Here is a 17,731-nt window from a genome sequence, read left to right as displayed (position 1 = left end):
TTTCATAGTTAAGAAAGCCTGGCAACTTGCAAAAGCACTATACAGAAATCCTTTTTCCATGGGCGTGATGTATTTTATTTCCCAGAGGGAGGTGTGTGGGTTGCAATCACATCTGTCAACCTTCCTTTGGGGAGGCTGGGAAATGCTTTTACCACTATTGCATTTTGTAAGAAAGAGCACAGTCAGCTGAAAGCTTTAATTTACTTCTCTCATTTCAGGAAAGATAGCACTTCTGCCTAGAAGTATCAGTGAAATAACACATACCAGCTTTGCTCTTAGTGAAAATGTTTATACAATATACTTCTAAAAACATGTGCTCTGCTACTTTAAAACAATATAAAAAGTTGTGTTATAATGATGAAATAGATTTTCTCAGCCCTTATGACTTTCTGTGTTATAACATGGTCAATAATGCATTAGAATTAGGTGGAATTAAGATGTGAATGCCACAAAGCACAAACTCTTATTTTGTTGAGCATAATATTTCAACAGCATATTATGACTGCAGAATTATTACTAAATTTAAATGTAAACAGAAAGATTTTACACAGGCACATTGAAGAATTAAAGCTTTAGAGGAAAACACTATGTGAAGGAGAACATGGAGGCTTTGCAGCCATAAAGGAATTTAGCTGTGACTTGACTTGTAATTAAGTTTCTCTGTTAATAGGTTGCTGTCCATCCTTTACGTACTGGCATTTTGGCATTTAGAGTTGTCTTAGGGTACAGAAGAACTGATCAGGAAGCTGTCTGGTAATTCCTACCAGCAAACTGAGAAACTGAAAAGAGAGAAGCTCTATGTTTCTTAGGGATACCAGGTAGAGATACTCCAAAGTCCTCCGTAGGAAGATGGACTAGTGCTTGGTGAACCTCTTGCCTCTGCTCCCTTCAGGAGGCACCTTTATCCACTTGGTGGCTGGGGTCAGCAGTCTTTAGGATGTTGGTTGTGTGGGCCCCTCTGTAGAGGCCCAAAGGCAGGCTGGGAGCCAGTTGTGTGGCTTGGGAAATGCATGCAGTGGTCTGGTTTCAGTCAGATTTCAGCAGAGTGTTTGTGCATCAGCATCCCCAAAGCCAATTTAGAAACAAAGGCCCATTGTAATGGAGGTGGAAACAGTGTACTTCTTGGTAGAAGATGATGTTCATAAAGACCAGTCAAAGGGGCTGATGTATGAAATTACCTGTGCCTTCTTCTTTAGATTAACACTGGTTCTGTGTGTGAGATGGGATATCCACATTTGTGGAATAGGGCTCTCTCCTTGCTTCTGGCTCCACTTTGAAGGTGACTCTGATTTACAAAAACATGCAGTGTTTACGTATTGTGGGACTCTGTTACACTGGCTGAGGCATAGTACTAGACTTGATGCCCCTACAGCGTTTTAGGAGGCTTGTGAAGGCTGCAGTAGCTTATACAGCCAGTGTCTTTACTGGCTTTTTCTAACCATTTTCTTCATCTGTGATATCTGGAGGTCTAGTAAAGATCCTCTAGTTATTCTACACATGTAATCCAATTACAAAATCTGTAAAACCTGGCTCTGCTGATAAATCTGAGGATATTGTATTTCAGTCAATTAACTGTGGAAATCAAACTTGTAAAGTATGTTGAGTGTAGACCTGTATTAACCCTCCACAACTCACTTGAAGATTGCCCTGCAGCGATAGCAAGGGTTTTTGTATGCCCATGGTAGTACAGCTTAACATCAGATCTTCCTGAGTCAGCAAAAGGGTAAGGAATAAGCAGTCTCCTGACAAGCATGAAGAGGAAGCTGAAAGAGGCAACTTCCCATGGGGTCACTGCCTTACACTTGTGAGAAGGGCCTCCCTTGGAGGTTGCCTAGTGCAGAGGAGCCAGGCATTTCTGAGCTTCCAGGTAAAGTTCCTTATGCATGCTAGTATAACCTTTTACTCATCATTGCTATAAAAACCCTTTTCGCTCATGCTTTATGTCTCTACCATAAGTAAGCAGCAGAAGCGGCCAGGTGGGAACTGTGCTTTCCAGCTATGGCAGCAGGGGAGAACACGGCTTCCAGAGCTCACCCCCACAGCTGAGGAGTTACCAGCAGGAGAATTCACCACGGCCCCCTCTCTGAGGTGAACCCACGCAGGATCTCCTCCTAGACATCAAGAGCGAGATGTGTAACATGAGGGGGCACATCAGAGTCCCACAGACCAGGGGTACAGCTGCTCCTGGAACAACACTTTGAGTGCATTACAGCTCGTCCCTCCTCACTCGCCTACTCGTTCAGCAAGGGCTGCCAAGTCACTTAGGGTAACAGTGCTTAAGCATCAAAAAAGCACACAACAGATTGCAAAAATCTACCACTTTTGCTAAAGAACTTTCAGTTTTAAAAAAGAAAAAAAAACCCAAACATTTCAAGCCTTTTCCCTTCCCTCGCCCTCAGTTTTGAGATTTGCAAGCGCTAGGTGTATCACCTGTGAAACACAGATAATGTTTTATTGCACACAATTATAAGGCTTATGGTGTGTCATTAAAGAAAGGTCACTACAATTAATCTGTGGTAAAGACAGAATAATAGTACTCAGCAGTCTAGAATCAGAATAATTGCAGATAAGAAGAAACTGGAGAGGGTCTTTCCATTTTACACAAATGCAGGTATCTTGAAAAGTTGCAAACTTTAGGAATTAAATCTTTTTTGGGGGGTCTATAAGGAATGTGTATGATAAGTGATAATCATAGATGACTAGTATGTTTTACAGACTGCATATCTTTAAAATGCCAAGAGGAGTTAAGAGCAAGTTTTGCCAGCCATGAAGCATAATACCACCTCTGTGACACTGTCACAGTCTGTTTTAGACTGCAGGGTGGACAGCACAGTGCTTGGAGAGGCCATGGCTGCAAATGCCTGCCTGAGTACTTCTCTTTGTGATTTGTGATGACTGATGAAAGGCTTAAGCACCAGCAGGAGATTTTGCTGTTTTTCAGGGTTTCCAGCTGCTTGAAAAGTGGGACCAGATGCAGTCTTACAAGCTCTTACTCAGCTGAGGATCCATCTTCTCTGGTTCCCCAAACTGTGATAGCTAGCCCAGTGCCAAGCCACGCTGAGTGCCTACATTTGATGGGTTTTGATGGGGCAGTAGCCACAGTGAGTCTGCCTGCTCCATGTGGCAAGGCTGTGCTGCAGTTTACAGCCACTCAACAACTGCAGCCAACATCCTTTTGTAAACATGGGGAAGCAAGCTTCACGTGATGCGTAGGCCTTTAGCCCAGTAATTGGAAATGAATGTCACCGTTCAGTGCAGTGCTGCAGAGATACAGACATTAGCCTGAAAATATGTTCTTTTTTTTTTTTTTTATAGTCAGAAGCAAACAATGAGAGAATATGCATGTGTGTCCATTTGGAAGACACTTCTGACCAGTCTCTGTAAAATAACAAGTTGGATTTAATCATTAGGAATTCCATTTTAATGTCTCTACAACAACAAAAAAATCATTAAAATGACCTCTCATCCTTACACTCTATAATTCTTATATTTTAATGGCACTTTGTTTCAATAATTGCTTTCATGCAGAAAATATTACAACACAAATAATACCCTAAACAATACTCTCATTATTGTCTAGGCAGCTCAATGAAAGCTTCAAGAACTCATTAAAATACACTTTTCATGCAATTTGCATTACAATAATGCAGATTAAGTCCCTGAAAAAGTAGACATGATAAAGAAGTCAAATGTATTTCAAGAAATTTGCCCAAACTATTTACCCATTGTTATATGTTAATCACCACCTCATGTTTCATAATCAGAGCTTTAAATCATGAACAGATTATTTTCTTTTCCTGCAGAAAAGCAATAAAAATTAGAGTGCACTTTCTGAATTTGTGTTAGTATCATTACAATGAAAAACACAGGAGATATTATGACCATTTTTGCAATCTCTAAGACTATTCTAAGTAGTACCCTTGCTCTCACAGATGGGAAAAGTAGTTTGCCACAGTGGGCAAACTACTGCGTCCTTCAGCTGAAATGTGTCTGTTATTTGGGAATAGCTGTAGTTCTATCACTTCAGTATCTCTTCATGCTGTTGACTGGGTTAAGAGCTGCTTGACTGAGCTGAGAAGAGGATCATCTTCTCTTTATTCCTCTCTCTCTCTCAAATGCAAAAATCCAGATGTGCTTATGTACTCTGTCTTACCTCTTTTCTTTCTGCTGGGGGGCTAGAACACTTGCTGGAAACAGTTTTAAGGACATTTAATTGTAGAAAAGGTTTCCCCATGTTAGAGTACAAATACAATATAGGTGCTGCATGTAATACAGTATTTCAAAACCAGAACCTATTTTCAAAAGTTGGATGCTCTAGAGAGTTTAGAAACTAAAATAGGATAGCTGCCAATAAATATTTCAAAATAAGATTTAATTTTTTTATTTTTCAGTGAGGGTGTAGAAATCTGGTGTTTTACTGATATGAGCCAATTCATGTTTTATTTTCTAGATAATGTCATGTCCCATTGTGTTGGTATGTTTTGAGTATTGTTACTTCATATTTAATGGTATTCTTTTAAATGTGCATACAGAGAGTAGGAGGCTTTTACTTCATTTAAATTTAAATACTGTTAACTATGTTTGTTCGGGTTTTCTGAACTTTTTTTTGTCTGAAAGGAAGACTCTTTTTACTGTATTCTTTTCAGGGGAAGGGAGGGAGCTACTAATTCTTTTGGGTATTGAGTAAGTACTTTTCATCATTTTTTCTGATATTTGAAACATTTAAAGCATCTGGATCCTTTTCAGGGCTCTTCAACGTTTGAGGACAGCTATACTAAAAGGAACCCACTGGTTAAAGCAAGCTTGTCAATAACTCTGCTTCTACTCTCCAAGTGTTGCAGGTGGGGAGCTCTTCGACTTCTTAGCTGAGAAAGAATCTCTCACGGAGGAGGAAGCCACAGAATTTCTCAAACAGATACTTAATGGTGTTCAGTATCTCCACTCTCTGCAAATTGCCCACTTTGATCTTAAGGTGTGTGGAACAGATAAAAACTTCAACTGTAATCAACATCCATTGAAGTCCTTTGTAATTCTAGCCACAAATCAGTCATCATGAAGATCTTGGCCACAGTTTTGTTTTGCTAGCTTATGTAGACAGGGGGAAGCTCAGCCATTGGAAAGAAGTTACTGAACTGTAAATAGTTCCCGTCTGGGAAATGTTCCTTCAGGGGGAAATGGCACCTTCTGACAAAATTAAACCATTCTGAGAAAACAACCCTGAAATAAAAATGAGGAATATGATTTTTTTTTCAATGTGAAATGGGATCGGGGTGAAATATTCTGACCTAGATGCCTTTTTGAACTGTGGGTTTTTTTAGGTGCTTAATTGAAACTGCACTGAGTTAAGTACAAGGATTTTTGTGGAGCAGGCAGCAGATTTCCACTGATGTCTTTTTCCCTTTTTGGGGCTTTTTTGTTCATTTTCAGAAAAGTTATTAATTGCATCCTTTTGATAACGAAAGCAGAGCTTTTTGTATCTAAATTCAGCAACTGCTTTTAAATGTTTCAATTTCAGCACATTTTCCCCCAGAAGATGTTATTTTTCAAAGGTAGACAACTAAACATTCCAGAAGTCTTCTGAAGTGGGCAGCTATGTCTGTAAGAGAAAAAGGAGACATGATTATTTCATTACAATTGAAATGTAGTTCTGAAAGGGGGATGAGGTAGGGAAGGGGATGGCTTTCAGTGTAAGCATACCTTTTCCAGTTTCATCCTCATCACCTCAGTAATATATTTGGTCTTTGTATGACAGTCAGCAAGAGAAAAAATTTGTAAAGCTAGAAAGAATTGCATTTCTTAGAGTATGAAATGTGAATTTTTGCCAATCTGTTTGTAATTGAACAAGTCATCCTTGGATACCAAAAATTTGTGCATTAAAGGCAGCAAAGTGTAGACCAAAAAAAATATGGAACGGAAATGCTGAAATTACTTTTGAACATATCAGGTCCTGTGATTGGGGAAAAAAGGTAAAAGAAGGGTTGCAATGAAGAGCTGCACTTTATGACTCCAGAAGCCCCTAACACTCTGAACAGGATGGATGTAGCTACAGAACCTCTTCAGAGTACACCAGCTTATAGACATAACAGGACATGGTGACTGAGTAAAAATCCGACCAATTAAAATGATGCAGTGTAGAGACAGCCCCCTTTGCTGATAATCCTGGGATTTCATCTTCTCTGTTCTGGCTTTGAAGATCTTTGGTGTAAAGTAATGTGAAGTCCGTATTTCAAAATTAGCTAGAAAAGACAGGAGAACCTTCTCTTTTTCCTTCCTTTTAAGTATGTTGAGCCTTAAAATCTGGGAGCTGGACCACTCCAGAAGTTTCTCTGGAAGATCCAAAGGCAACAAGATACACCTCCCTGATTGCTTATGTGGTGTGAAAGAAACATCTTTCAGGGACTAATGTAAACCAAACCCAGTAACTAGTTTATAGGGTTTTGTTTCCTGCAAGCTCCCAGCCGTGCTGGAATGGCTGTAGCACAGGATCTGTGATCTTTACTGGGGGACAGTGTGTTTCACTTAGGGTCAGTCCACATGAAAACTGCAACTGTGGTATCTACAAGAAGTAAAATCTTGGCCTTGTGGAAATCTTAGCGCTTCAACATCAACATGGAATCCTAATTTACTGTAGTTACTTTGGGCATATGCTTGATCATAATAGGAAAAGTCAGGATTTTTCTGCCTAAAATACAATTCAAGTGTCTAACAGAGGTAAAAAAAAATGTTCAGTGGTGAAGAACACTTGTCCAGTTTGTACCTGTATGTAATCTCTCTTCCTCTCCCCCCCTTCCTCCTTCTCAAAGCCTGAAAATATAATGCTGTTGGACAGGAATGTACCAAAGCCTCGCATCAAGATTATTGACTTTGGTTTAGCACACAAAATTGACTTTGGAAATGAATTCAAAAATATCTTCGGAACGCCAGAGTTTGTTGGTGAGAAAACTGTTGTTTCTTCAAACTATTCTTTTTCAGTCTCTGAAACAGTATTTGTGGCTTATCTTGGCTTGGCTGATTTATAGAGTATGAAATTTGTGTGTAATTTGTGACATTTTGAAATTTAAATAAGCAATTTGTAGCATTTGATTTCAAATTAGACTTGCATTAAGGTGTTTTAATCTATCAGCATCTTACCTTATTATCTCTGACATACATGGATTCAGAGTGAGACTTATACCTGTTCTTTGACTAGGTACTTACCTTGCTGCTTTTTCCTTTAGCTCCTGAAATAGTAAATTATGAGCCTCTTGGTCTTGAAGCAGATATGTGGTAAGTTATTGGATCTTACTTGAAATAAATCTCTCATGATTATGCTTATGTTCTAACCTTTTTTTTTTTCTCCTCTCTCTCTTTCCATCTATTTTTCTCTTCTCTCCCTCATCCTTTTTTTGTTTGTTTTTCCTTCAATCCAGGAGCATTGGTGTAATAACTTATATTCTGTAAGTACCAAAATCTATGGGTGTTTCTTGCAAATGCTGTTGTTTTTTAATTCTTATTCTATCCTCTGGGGTGTTGGTGGTGTCTGTACAAATCAAACCATTCTGATTGCACATCATGATTCAAGTTGTATGATCTTAAAAGCAGTAGTATAATTATGGAAAGAATTGCTGTTAATCAGCATTGAGCTAGGATGGGAAACTGTTTTCAAATCTGTAGGTGACTTTGCTACAGCTATATCTTAATAGTAGTCTTTGAAATTACAGCAAAGTTTTTTGCCCTGCTACATCACGTCTTCCTGAAAGTAGATCTGCAGCCTTAAAATGGAAAAGAAAAATGTTCTCTTTCTACTGTTATTTGATCTCAGAGGGCTGAAGCAGCAATGTTACAACATGTACTGAGAGGAATGTTCTGTCTCTCCTGCAGTCTAAGTGGTGCATCTCCATTTCTTGGAGAAACCAAACAGGAAACACTGGCAAATGTGTCTGCTGTGAATTATGAATTTGAAGAAGAATTCTTCAGTAATACCAGTGCTCTAGCTAAAGACTTTATACGAAGACTTCTAGTCAAAGATCCAAAGTGAGTTGTTATTCTTCTGTGTGGCACTTACATCTCTAGTATTTAAAATTACATGATATTAGGAGATGGTAGTTTAATAAACATAAACCAGTATGTATTTTATTAATATCTGAAACTGTTTTATCTCTTCTTCTCTTAAAGGAAGAGAATGACTATTCAAGACAGTTTGCTGCATCCTTGGATCAAGGTTAGCATACCATTCATTCTCTGTTGTCCTGTTTTTAATCATTCTTCATTTCATGCTTTTCGATTTCCCTAGCATGGAATATTTTCATAATTGTTTAATGTAACTTACTGTATTGGAAAGCTGCCTGTATGAAAGCTGACACATACAGAATATGGGCTTCGTTAATATATGCTCTATGTGAGTTAGCAGTAGGGAAGTAGCCCCTTATGGGAATTAAAGTCATGGTCAGACAGGGAAGCTAATCTTCACAGAGCATTGCACTGATAAACATACAGTCTCTGAATCCAGTCCAATTCACACTAATTTTTCTTCTTCTAATGCCCTTATTTAGACTGGGAAAAAACTAGTAATCTCTCTTCTGTCCTTCCCCTTACACTGAAGAGAGCAGTTGATGCGGTGGGCCACTTCCTTCTTCAGTGTTTCAGTGTTTGGTTTGGATTGAGCTGTTGTGAAGCTGCTAGGTTGAGAAGGAGGAAATGGCACCCATCATTCTTCTTAATGTGTGTAGTGCTACCTGGCAGTTTATTGTTTTAATTCCTATCACATTCCGATTGTGAGTAGTAAACCCATTCAGTGCCATTGATTCCCAGGATGTGGGCATGCACAGTGGGTATTTGATCCCATTTGACGTCCCAGAGAATCAGTTAGCAGAGTATTTACCTGTGCCAAAACTGATGCAGTTCACAGTACTGCAGTACCTGAGGACAGGCATTTCTACACCAAAGTGCCAAACTACAAATTTGACCTTGCTTTGCTGACTTTTTGCTGAGGTAATCTGATATAGCTGAAATGTGTGGAACATACTGACTTATTTTAAACCACTAAAACAAGCATTGGGCAAGATGGTCTCTCTTGGACCAAGTTCCACACTTGTGCAAAGAGACAAAAACAACCCTATTACTTTGCTTTATAACTTAACTTCCCAGGCATTTGATTCCCCCTCCACTAGTCATATCCTCTTTTCCCCTTTCCCACCGCTATCTTTACTTGCATTTCCATGGCAGGGAAGGTTGAAACTAGTTCCCTTCCAACCCAAGCCTTTTCATGATCCCATGATATATATATCTCCATAAAAATTACTTCAAGGATGGGATCATAAAATGCAAAATTTTGTGTAGTCCACTAGTCATTGGTGCTTAGTATGAGCCCATGAAAATTTGAAAGGATGAGGGCTTAGAGCTTGCTGCACTGGTAGATGGGATGTGATTTGGTTTGGGGAGGGAGTAATTTTTCAGCAGTGTCCAGGTGATTACACTGAGACTGTAACAAAGATTGACTGCATTTAAAATCAGTCAGGAGATCTTCCCAGAAGACAGGATTTATCTTGGAAATCAAATGCCTCTATCAGAGAGGGAGGTAAAGGACAAGGCTGAATGTTCTGATGTTTGAAGGGGTTTTTGTTTAAAATGAAAAAAGCACATTTTAGTATTGCATTCTTAGGTCTGGATTTCCCTTACAGCATTTTCTTAAGAAATTCCATCTGTATGCCAGACTAGACTCTGAATATTAAAAATATGTGCTTACAATTACTTCATTATTACGGTATGATTGGAGTACTATTATAATGTAAATGGAAGTCATCACTGAGGGACAGAGACTTACATGCAGAAATTATGGAATTTTTTGGAACATCATTATTTTCCCTTTGCTCACAGCCAAAAGACTCTCAGCAAGCACTCAGTAGAAAAGCTTCTGCAGTGAATATGGAGAAATTCAAGAAGTTTGCAGCACGACGAAAATGGAAAGTAAGTCTTTCAATAACACATCAAATGTTGGTGACATACAAATGCAGTAGAATTGACTGTTCCAGGGAAAGGTCAGCACATTTAAGAGTGGAAAAGAAGGAATAAGAAACATGTTCTTCTGACACTGGGAATAAATTAAGTGCTTGAGTATGCTAGTATGGGAGAAGACCTCTTTGTCAGTGATCTGCATCCAATGTTTGTGTGTGAATTGTTTGCTTTGTGCTTCTGCTGGATTATAAATAACAAAAGTTAAGGTTTCAAATTCAATATAAAAAGCAGATGGGGTATTGAAGTCAAACTTCAGTTTGTTTTGCTAAGTCCTTTAAAATCTCTGCGATAGCATCCTATCAGAATTTTCTAATTTTTTTACATATAGCTTTTTTCTTGTTATTTTTATAAAGCAATCAGTGCGCTTAATATCCTTGTGCCAAAGATTATCAAGATCTTTCTTGTCCAGAAGTAGCATGAGTGTCGCTAGAAGTGATGATACTCTGGTAAGTGTGTTCTTATATATTTAGAAAGCTTTATCACATGTGAACTTTGCCAGTTTCTAACTAACAGAAATATTAGTCTCTTGAAAATTTGCATAATTAGCTAATCTCATAAGTAAGAAGAAATAGATTTTAGGTTACAAAGGTCAGTTATCCATAGTTTGATCTTTTGCATCTTGAAACCTTGACATTTAACTTAAGGTGTTGAGGCTGATACCTGGTGTCAAAAATTCATTTCCTGGTCTTGAAACTTGATTCACGAGTATTTTTTTGCACCGTAACAATTATATGATGAAAAAGTGTCATCCATAAAAATTATATGGTGAAAAAATGTCATCTGAATTTTACTCATTATTTACATCATCATTTTGTGGACTAAAATAATATTCCTTTTTTTTTTTTACCAAATATTCAAAATCATTGAGGCCGTTTTAAATCCTGTGAATGCTAGACAGCAGTGTTTTGTAATTACAAATACTTGTTATCCAAAGCATTCTTCTTAGCTTACTTACAAGTTTTAATACACACTTCACAAATTCCCCGTGATCAGCAAGGAATGTGTGTTAATATGTTTAGAGCTGGGGAATATCATCTTTTCTGTGCATTAATAGGATCAAACTTAAAAAATTCTGCAAAGCCCTTTTTTGCATACTATCTTCCCCATGTCCCTCCTGTGTGACTCCATGCTCATGTTTCCACTTTTTCTCCTCTTATCTTTTGGCTTCTGTGCTCTTTGTTCTCCTCTTGCTCTCCTTTTCCTACCCAGCACCCCCCCAATTCAGCTATCTGTATGCCTTTTAACACTGGATCAGCTTTTCACATCTGTGTTCCAGCAGAAAGGATTATAGCCCAATGTTAGTGTCCTAAAAAATCTGAAACCTTGGGAGAGAGGGAGGTAAGAGCAATCCAAATAATGGGCTCTGTGAATTTCAGCTCTTTGAAATTCTAGTGCAGAGGAGAAAAACAAAGTTACACCTGCAGAGGTAACTAGGCTTATTACTTAGGTTCTAGATTTTTAACTGATCCATTTGAATAGATGACAGCTTGGACCAAAGCACCTCTTGCAGATGGCACAAAACCTGATACTTCAGCTGGTATTGATGCACCACTTGGGTTTTTTAATCATCACATGTATGCATGGAATAATTTCATTTTGTGCGAGTATTGCTTCTATTGATATCTATCATCTACTTTTCCTATGAGGAAAAAAAAATACACCCAAAAATAATTAAAGAAACCTGTGTGGAGTCTCAGTGATTATCAGGCTTGTGTGTGATGAAGAGGGAAGTATACTTTACCAGAAAACATGTCAGGTGGTTTGGTGTGGGTTTTCAAATAACATGCATACATGCTAGCCATATGCTTCATGAAAGATTACAACTTGCAGCTGAAGCATTCTTTTACAAAAAAATGTTTCAAAAAATTTAGGTTTTAATTTTTTTTTATGTCTTGGCATCTGTTAGATACAGATTTTTTTCCTAAAGCTAACAATTTTTCTTCTTTCACATTTAATTGCAAGGATGAGGAAGATTCTTTTGTGATGAAAGCTATTATTCATGCCATCAATGATGACAATGTTCCTGGATTACAGCACCTTCTGGGATCTCTGACAAATTACGATGTCAATCAACCCAACAAGGTATTGTGGGCCTGCTTTGAGGTGTGAGGTGTGTGGGGGACTAGCTACCACCCTGTTGAATAGAGCAGTGTGCTTGTAAAATAGAAATGTAACACCCGAAATTAAAAGGCAAGGGAATGGGAAAAAGTTCTGCCTTTTTTCTAGGAGAAATTTTCACATGTTTTATGTTCAGTCTTCTGAAGATTCATTAAAATGGAGCCCAAATGAGCCCAAATTTTTTTGCCTAGGCATATCAAAAGTGTAACTCAAATCTGTGGTCAGGAACTGACCATAGATTTGCTTTGTATCAAATATCTGCCTTCACTCTTGGTGGCACTTGCTGTTTCTTGTGGTCAATGAAGATGTCAGAATACTTAAGAATAACCAGATCGCTAAAACTGACTTTGCAAAGCATTGTTAGAAACAGAAGTTGCAAACTGCAGAAGTGGGATATGTGAACATGTTAGATGGTGGTGTTCACTTTCAGTAATGAAATTGCTTGTCCACTACAGTATTTCAATGCATCAGCAACATCTAGGAAAGTGACATGGGAGTGCCCATTAAAACAAAAAATACAGTGATTTCTTAAATGGCTCAAGACAAGGTAATACTTTTTTGCATGGTTATAGTGACCTTCATTACAAAGTACTTTCAGAAATATGAAGAACAGTATAGAAGTAAAATGTTCTTTTACTGTGATAGATATTGAACCATTTAAGAAATCACTGGGGTTTTTTTGTTTTTATGTGTGGTCCCATTTCACTTTCCTAGATGTTGCCTATGGCTTGCGTCTGAGGTGGTGTGGTGGCTGCAAAGAAATTGCAAGGGGGAATGTTCTTGCCAAACAAGGCTAATAGTAAGAGCTTAACATTGATATTCCTAATTTTAAAAGCATAAATGTACTGTGTGATATATCATTAATTCATCACAAAAATATGGAGAATTGCTGTGCAATAATTTTTTTGAAAAAAGGAATAAATTATCTCCATGCACTATTTCCTACAGACTTAATTTGAAGGTGGAAATCTGAAATGCTATTCAATGCATGCCTTCTATTCCACTATCTCCTTAATCCTTCAACAATTAACTGTATCATTCTTGCTTGTATTTCAATGTTAGCATGGAACACCTCCACTACTGATTGCTGCTGGCTGTGGAAACATTCAGATGCTCCAGCTGCTTTTAAAGCGTGGATCTCGTATTGATGTTCAAGATAAGGTTGGGGTTCTGCTTTTCAACTGCTCTTTATAAGTTTTTTAGTACAGTTAGCAGGAGGCAAGCAGTTCAGACCAAGTGGTATTGGAAATTAAAAACTCTGAGCTGTAGATCCTGTTTTCTGCCTTCCACAGCAAAAAAACCCCAAGTTTTTAGCAATGTCATTTGTTAATAATACATATCCTCTGATTTTCATCACTTTATTAGCTGAAATAATTTGAATGATACTAATCTTACAATGTAGTTCATGCTTACAAAACCACCTCAATTAGTTCAAATTAGTGATTTCCCTAAAACACAATGGTGAACTTTATTTAATATAGAATGATAATTTAATATTTTAGCCGTGGGGAATATAGCAATTAAAATTCATATTTGATGGAGGATACAATAAGCTTTTTTCCCCAGTGTGCTGTAACAATTCATTTCAAGCAAGCTTGAAGAACTGTTTGCCTCTCCATCTGATAGATGGTAAAGCAAGCAGAAGAAATGTTTTTATCTCATGACTGTTCTTTAGAAAGAACTCCCTAACAAGGGAGAAGAGGATTATCCTTGCAAACAGTTAGTAATCCTGTTAATCATCCTTGCATAGAGAGGTTTTTGTTGTCACTGTTGGTATGTAGTGTTGTTGAATCAATTTGAAATTTTTTTTAAAGTGAATGTGTTCAAATAAGCTTGAATAGCTTTTCAGTGTGTCTGTGTACACCTAAGTGCACATGTACCTCAGCTGAAAACCTAGAATTAGGATTTTAACTTGATTGATAACATCTGAAATGAACCTTTTTTGATAGGCTGGATCTAATGCAATCTATTGGGCTTCTCGACATGGACATGTAGAAACACTGAAATTTCTCAGTGATAATGAATGTCCACTGGATATTAAGGATAAGGTAAGAAAATAACTCCTTTTTTACACAGAGGGCCTTTTCCTATAACTTTATCTTAGCAAAGAGAGAGATCTTTCAATTGAAATGGTTTTCAGCTGTGCCATAATTCTAAGAATTTGACTGGCGCTTTTAGTGTGGTTTTCTAAGTTGACTTATAGGGCCGTGATAACCGAGCTTTAAAGTAGCTGGATGTACCGATTATTTTTATGACAAATGTTAGCCAAGTGTGCATGTTAAATGTGGTGACTACATGGTGGGTAGGTGGGGAAGTACAAACCTAAATTAATTTTCACTTGAAGACTTGATTTCTCATTGGAACTCAGAGTGAAATCGTGATTTGGTTTTTCATTCCTTTTGATTGAAAATCACTTTTGTCTGACAAGTAAATTTGACTGTTATTAAGTTGAGTATGAGGAAGCCTAACAATTTATAGCTGATGAGCACTTACCTTGTCTTTGGCAGTGTTTTTTGAGCAACATATGCCCTAGAAACTAGTTGCTGTTAAATTTTTATACCATAGCAATGACTTTATATTAGCCAGAGCTCCAGTACAGAAGAAATTATACTCGTGAAACACAGTTTACTTTGTTGAGGGAACTAATGCAAGGGAAGGTACATTAGGAAAATTGTTGTATGGCTCCTGATAAGGCTACTACGAAAGAGGTTACTCTCTTAATAAAAATACAGTTTCTGTTTTATATAATTTCATAAAAGAAAGTGATGCAAATAGTTAGACATAATGACCAAAATGCACCAGGGTATACAAATGTGTTAGGCCAGCTCCTTACCTTGGATAAACAGGGGAGGGGGGAGCATATGGAAATATTATGAATAGAAATGGGACATCTGTTTCAACACAATTGCACACACAGCTTCCTCCTCATATTGCTCAGAAATCCCATTGTGTCTGTGATCTGGAACAAATAAAGTGGAAAAATAAGTTCTGGGAAAAGAAAGCCTTGAAGAAATAACATTCCTGCCAGGTGGTGCTGTGTCTTCTGTCACATACAACCAGCTAGTAAGCTCTGCTGCTGGAGCTGTGTGGCTGGGCAAGGGAGAGGGAGGAGTATCCCGTGCAGGATTCAGGGCATTCAGGCTGCACAGGGTGTGCAGGCAGTGTGAATCATGGTGTGACACAGGGAATTACACTGCCATGTTCTCCTGTAATTGCAGTCCGGGGAAACCGCACTCCATGTGGCAGCTCGGTATGGGCATGTGGATGTGGTTCAGTTTCTCTGTAGCATTGGATCCAATCCAAACTTTCAAGACAAGGTGAGTCATGAACACTGTCTACATTTTTTTCAACAAATAAGGCTTTATATAAGTGGTCAAATTTCAAGTCTCGTGTTTAGCCTCTGGCATGTTTGCAAACCCGAATTATGGAGGTTTTGGTAGCTCTTAATAAATAGATAAAGATTATGTGAAAAATGAGAGAACCAACAAGTGCATTAAAACAGGTTCTCTCAAAAATGAAAGCTTCACAGAGAAACAACTCTGTGAAGGTGTGGGTGGTGTGTACTCTTTGAGTTCAGCTAAAGATTTTTATTAATTTTTGCCTTGAATTCTGCTTGGTTTTAGCAGTCATAGGATTTTTCTACAGTGTCAAGGACTCATTTTTGAAAATGAGAGGAGGGTCTCTTTAGAGGTCTGAACTCTTGCAAGAAAACAAGGGAGAAAAGGCATAACAGAAAAAGAAAATCCATTTGACCCAGATTTGACTCTGTGTGTGTGAATTCCACAAGCCTCCCCAAGTGCTGCATCCTCTAGGACTTCCTTTTCATTGTTTAAGGAGCCCTAGGCTGAGGGAGGACAGAAAATGGTCTTTGTCTGTTTCTTCACACTCAGATTTTTACAGAAACCTTGAATACAGTCCAAGTCCTCTGCTATTATCATCCTCAATTGTCTCTTTTTTGATATTTGCCAGGTACAGAAAGGCTAACCCATTTCTTAGAATTTGATAGAGCTTTTAGTGGATTTTAATTCTCCGTGCTTTTTCAGTAGGCTGCTTTCAGTATATTTTTGTCAAACATTTGAGGTTTTTAATGGTGTTCCATGTAACTGCTCTGACGTACAATGAATTGAAGTTGAATGTTTTGAAGTTTCCTGGGTTCAAGCAAAAAGCAAATTAGTACTTCTGTCAGAACTGGACTCCAAATGCAGACAGTTTCAAAGGCATGTTGTGATGTGTTCTCTAAAGGACTTGGGTTTTTAAGTATCTTCACTCCTAGAACATTGGGATGTGCTTTCTCAACATGGTAAGCAGAGTGACCTGCCTCAGACTGCGGGTCTTGTGGGATTTGCATCTTCGTTCTGATCAATCTGTTGTAGACACTGGATTAGTCACAGCACACAGGATGTAGAAGTTGTTTGTGAACAAGGGTCTGTTTACAAGTGAGAGAACCAAGATAGTTAGCCTCAGGAGCAAGGATAGATTTAAACTAGTATTGCTGACAAGGTACCATGATCATTTGTATGTCAGCTGAAGTTATTCTTGGTTTTAGAATGTCAGCATTAGAAATTACAATATCTTTTCACAGGACTTACTTAGTAGACTGTCTTTTCTTTTTCATACCATCTTTTTGTATTTTTAAGCTGGGCAGTTGTTCTTCCTGAAGTTTGGTTCAGTACTGTTTTTTGATTTTCGCTGTTGATAGGAAGAAGAAACCCCACTGCACTGCGCTGCTTGGCACGGCTACTACTCTGTGGCCAAAGCACTCTGTGAAGCAGGGTGCAATGTGAACATTAAAAACAAAGAAGGGGAGACCCCACTCCTGACAGCATCTGCTAGGGGTTACCATGATATTGTGGAGTGCTTGGCAGAACACAGGGCTGACCTTCATGCAACAGACAAGGTCAGTTATGTCTGGAGATCACAGGGCTGTGTCTCTCAATTGTTTCATTTGAGTGCTGCAAGTCAGCATTGTTTCCACTATGTGAATTTTCATAGCAGTTCACACAGGGCCTGTTGATGGCTGAAGTAGTCTTTAGGGTTGTCCATTGATCATTATTATTCCATGGTTGGGTTTTTGCTGATATATCATCTCCTTATCATTTATCACTTCATGAGTAACACTCTTTGAAAAATTACAGGAACATTAGGTTCTGTAATTGGCAACAAACTGTTAACTTCAGAGAAAAAGATGGATTTGCTGTTGGCCTTTGATTACGATGGGTTGGATAAATCATATCCATTTCCAATAAGAACTATTTAAAAATTTGACTGTATTTGTTTCAGAATCAATTTTTGTCTTTCATGATGCAATCCAAATAAATAAATTTGGAATTTATTTGCTTGTGTTTTTGGTATGGCTGGCCTTTTAAGTACCTTTATTAGTAATGTTAATTAAATAGTTATTAAAGCAAGTTCAGCAGAAAATTTCTGAAGCTTCTAAAATAATTAAATTGTTTCTTCTGGTCTCTTTAAGTTGTTCCACATAGAGAAAGCTCTGTCTTTAAAGTTACTGATCAGAAGGCAGATTGCATGACTTTTGCATCACTAATTTCTCTCTAGTAAACACTGGAGTTTACAATATTCAGCTAGTTGTTACTATTGATCACTCTCCTCCCTCCAAGGA

General features: G+C 38.0%; 2 protein-coding genes across 3 annotated transcripts in view; one reads left to right on the top strand and one right to left on the bottom strand.

Annotated features, from left to right (window-relative positions):
* Positions 1–17,731, bottom strand: part of LOC139588964 (transcriptional regulatory protein AlgP-like) — a 296,504-nt gene that overhangs the window by 152,654 nt on the left and 126,119 nt on the right. The window lies entirely within an intron of this gene.
* The window catches only part of DAPK1 (death associated protein kinase 1), an 83,758-nt gene that overhangs the window by 45,307 nt on the left and 20,720 nt on the right, over positions 1–17,731 (top strand). For both annotated transcript variants that reach the window (XM_071424822.1, XM_071424823.1), the window contains exons 4-16: positions 4,834–4,972; positions 6,804–6,933; positions 7,218–7,266; positions 7,410–7,436; positions 7,861–8,013; positions 8,155–8,200; positions 9,856–9,945; positions 10,347–10,439; positions 11,956–12,075; positions 13,174–13,272; positions 14,061–14,159; positions 15,330–15,428; positions 16,811–17,008. In XM_071424822.1, coding sequence (XP_071280923.1) covers positions 4,834–4,972; positions 6,804–6,933; positions 7,218–7,266; positions 7,410–7,436; positions 7,861–8,013; positions 8,155–8,200; positions 9,856–9,945; positions 10,347–10,439; positions 11,956–12,075; positions 13,174–13,272; positions 14,061–14,159; positions 15,330–15,428; positions 16,811–17,008 — 1,342 coding nt within the window. The remainder of the gene's footprint in view (positions 1–4,833; positions 4,973–6,803; positions 6,934–7,217; positions 7,267–7,409; positions 7,437–7,860; positions 8,014–8,154; positions 8,201–9,855; positions 9,946–10,346; positions 10,440–11,955; positions 12,076–13,173; positions 13,273–14,060; positions 14,160–15,329; positions 15,429–16,810; positions 17,009–17,731) is intronic.

This window comes from Agelaius tricolor, unplaced genomic scaffold (assembly GCF_023055355.1).
Source record: "Agelaius tricolor isolate 1412-34295 unplaced genomic scaffold, bAgeTri1.0.p SCAF_4, whole genome shotgun sequence".
In the NCBI taxonomy this organism is placed as follows: domain Eukaryota; kingdom Metazoa; phylum Chordata; class Aves; order Passeriformes; family Icteridae; genus Agelaius; species Agelaius tricolor.
The sequence above is the reverse complement of the archived record's forward strand: the minus strand, read 5'-3'. Positions and strand labels throughout refer to the sequence as shown.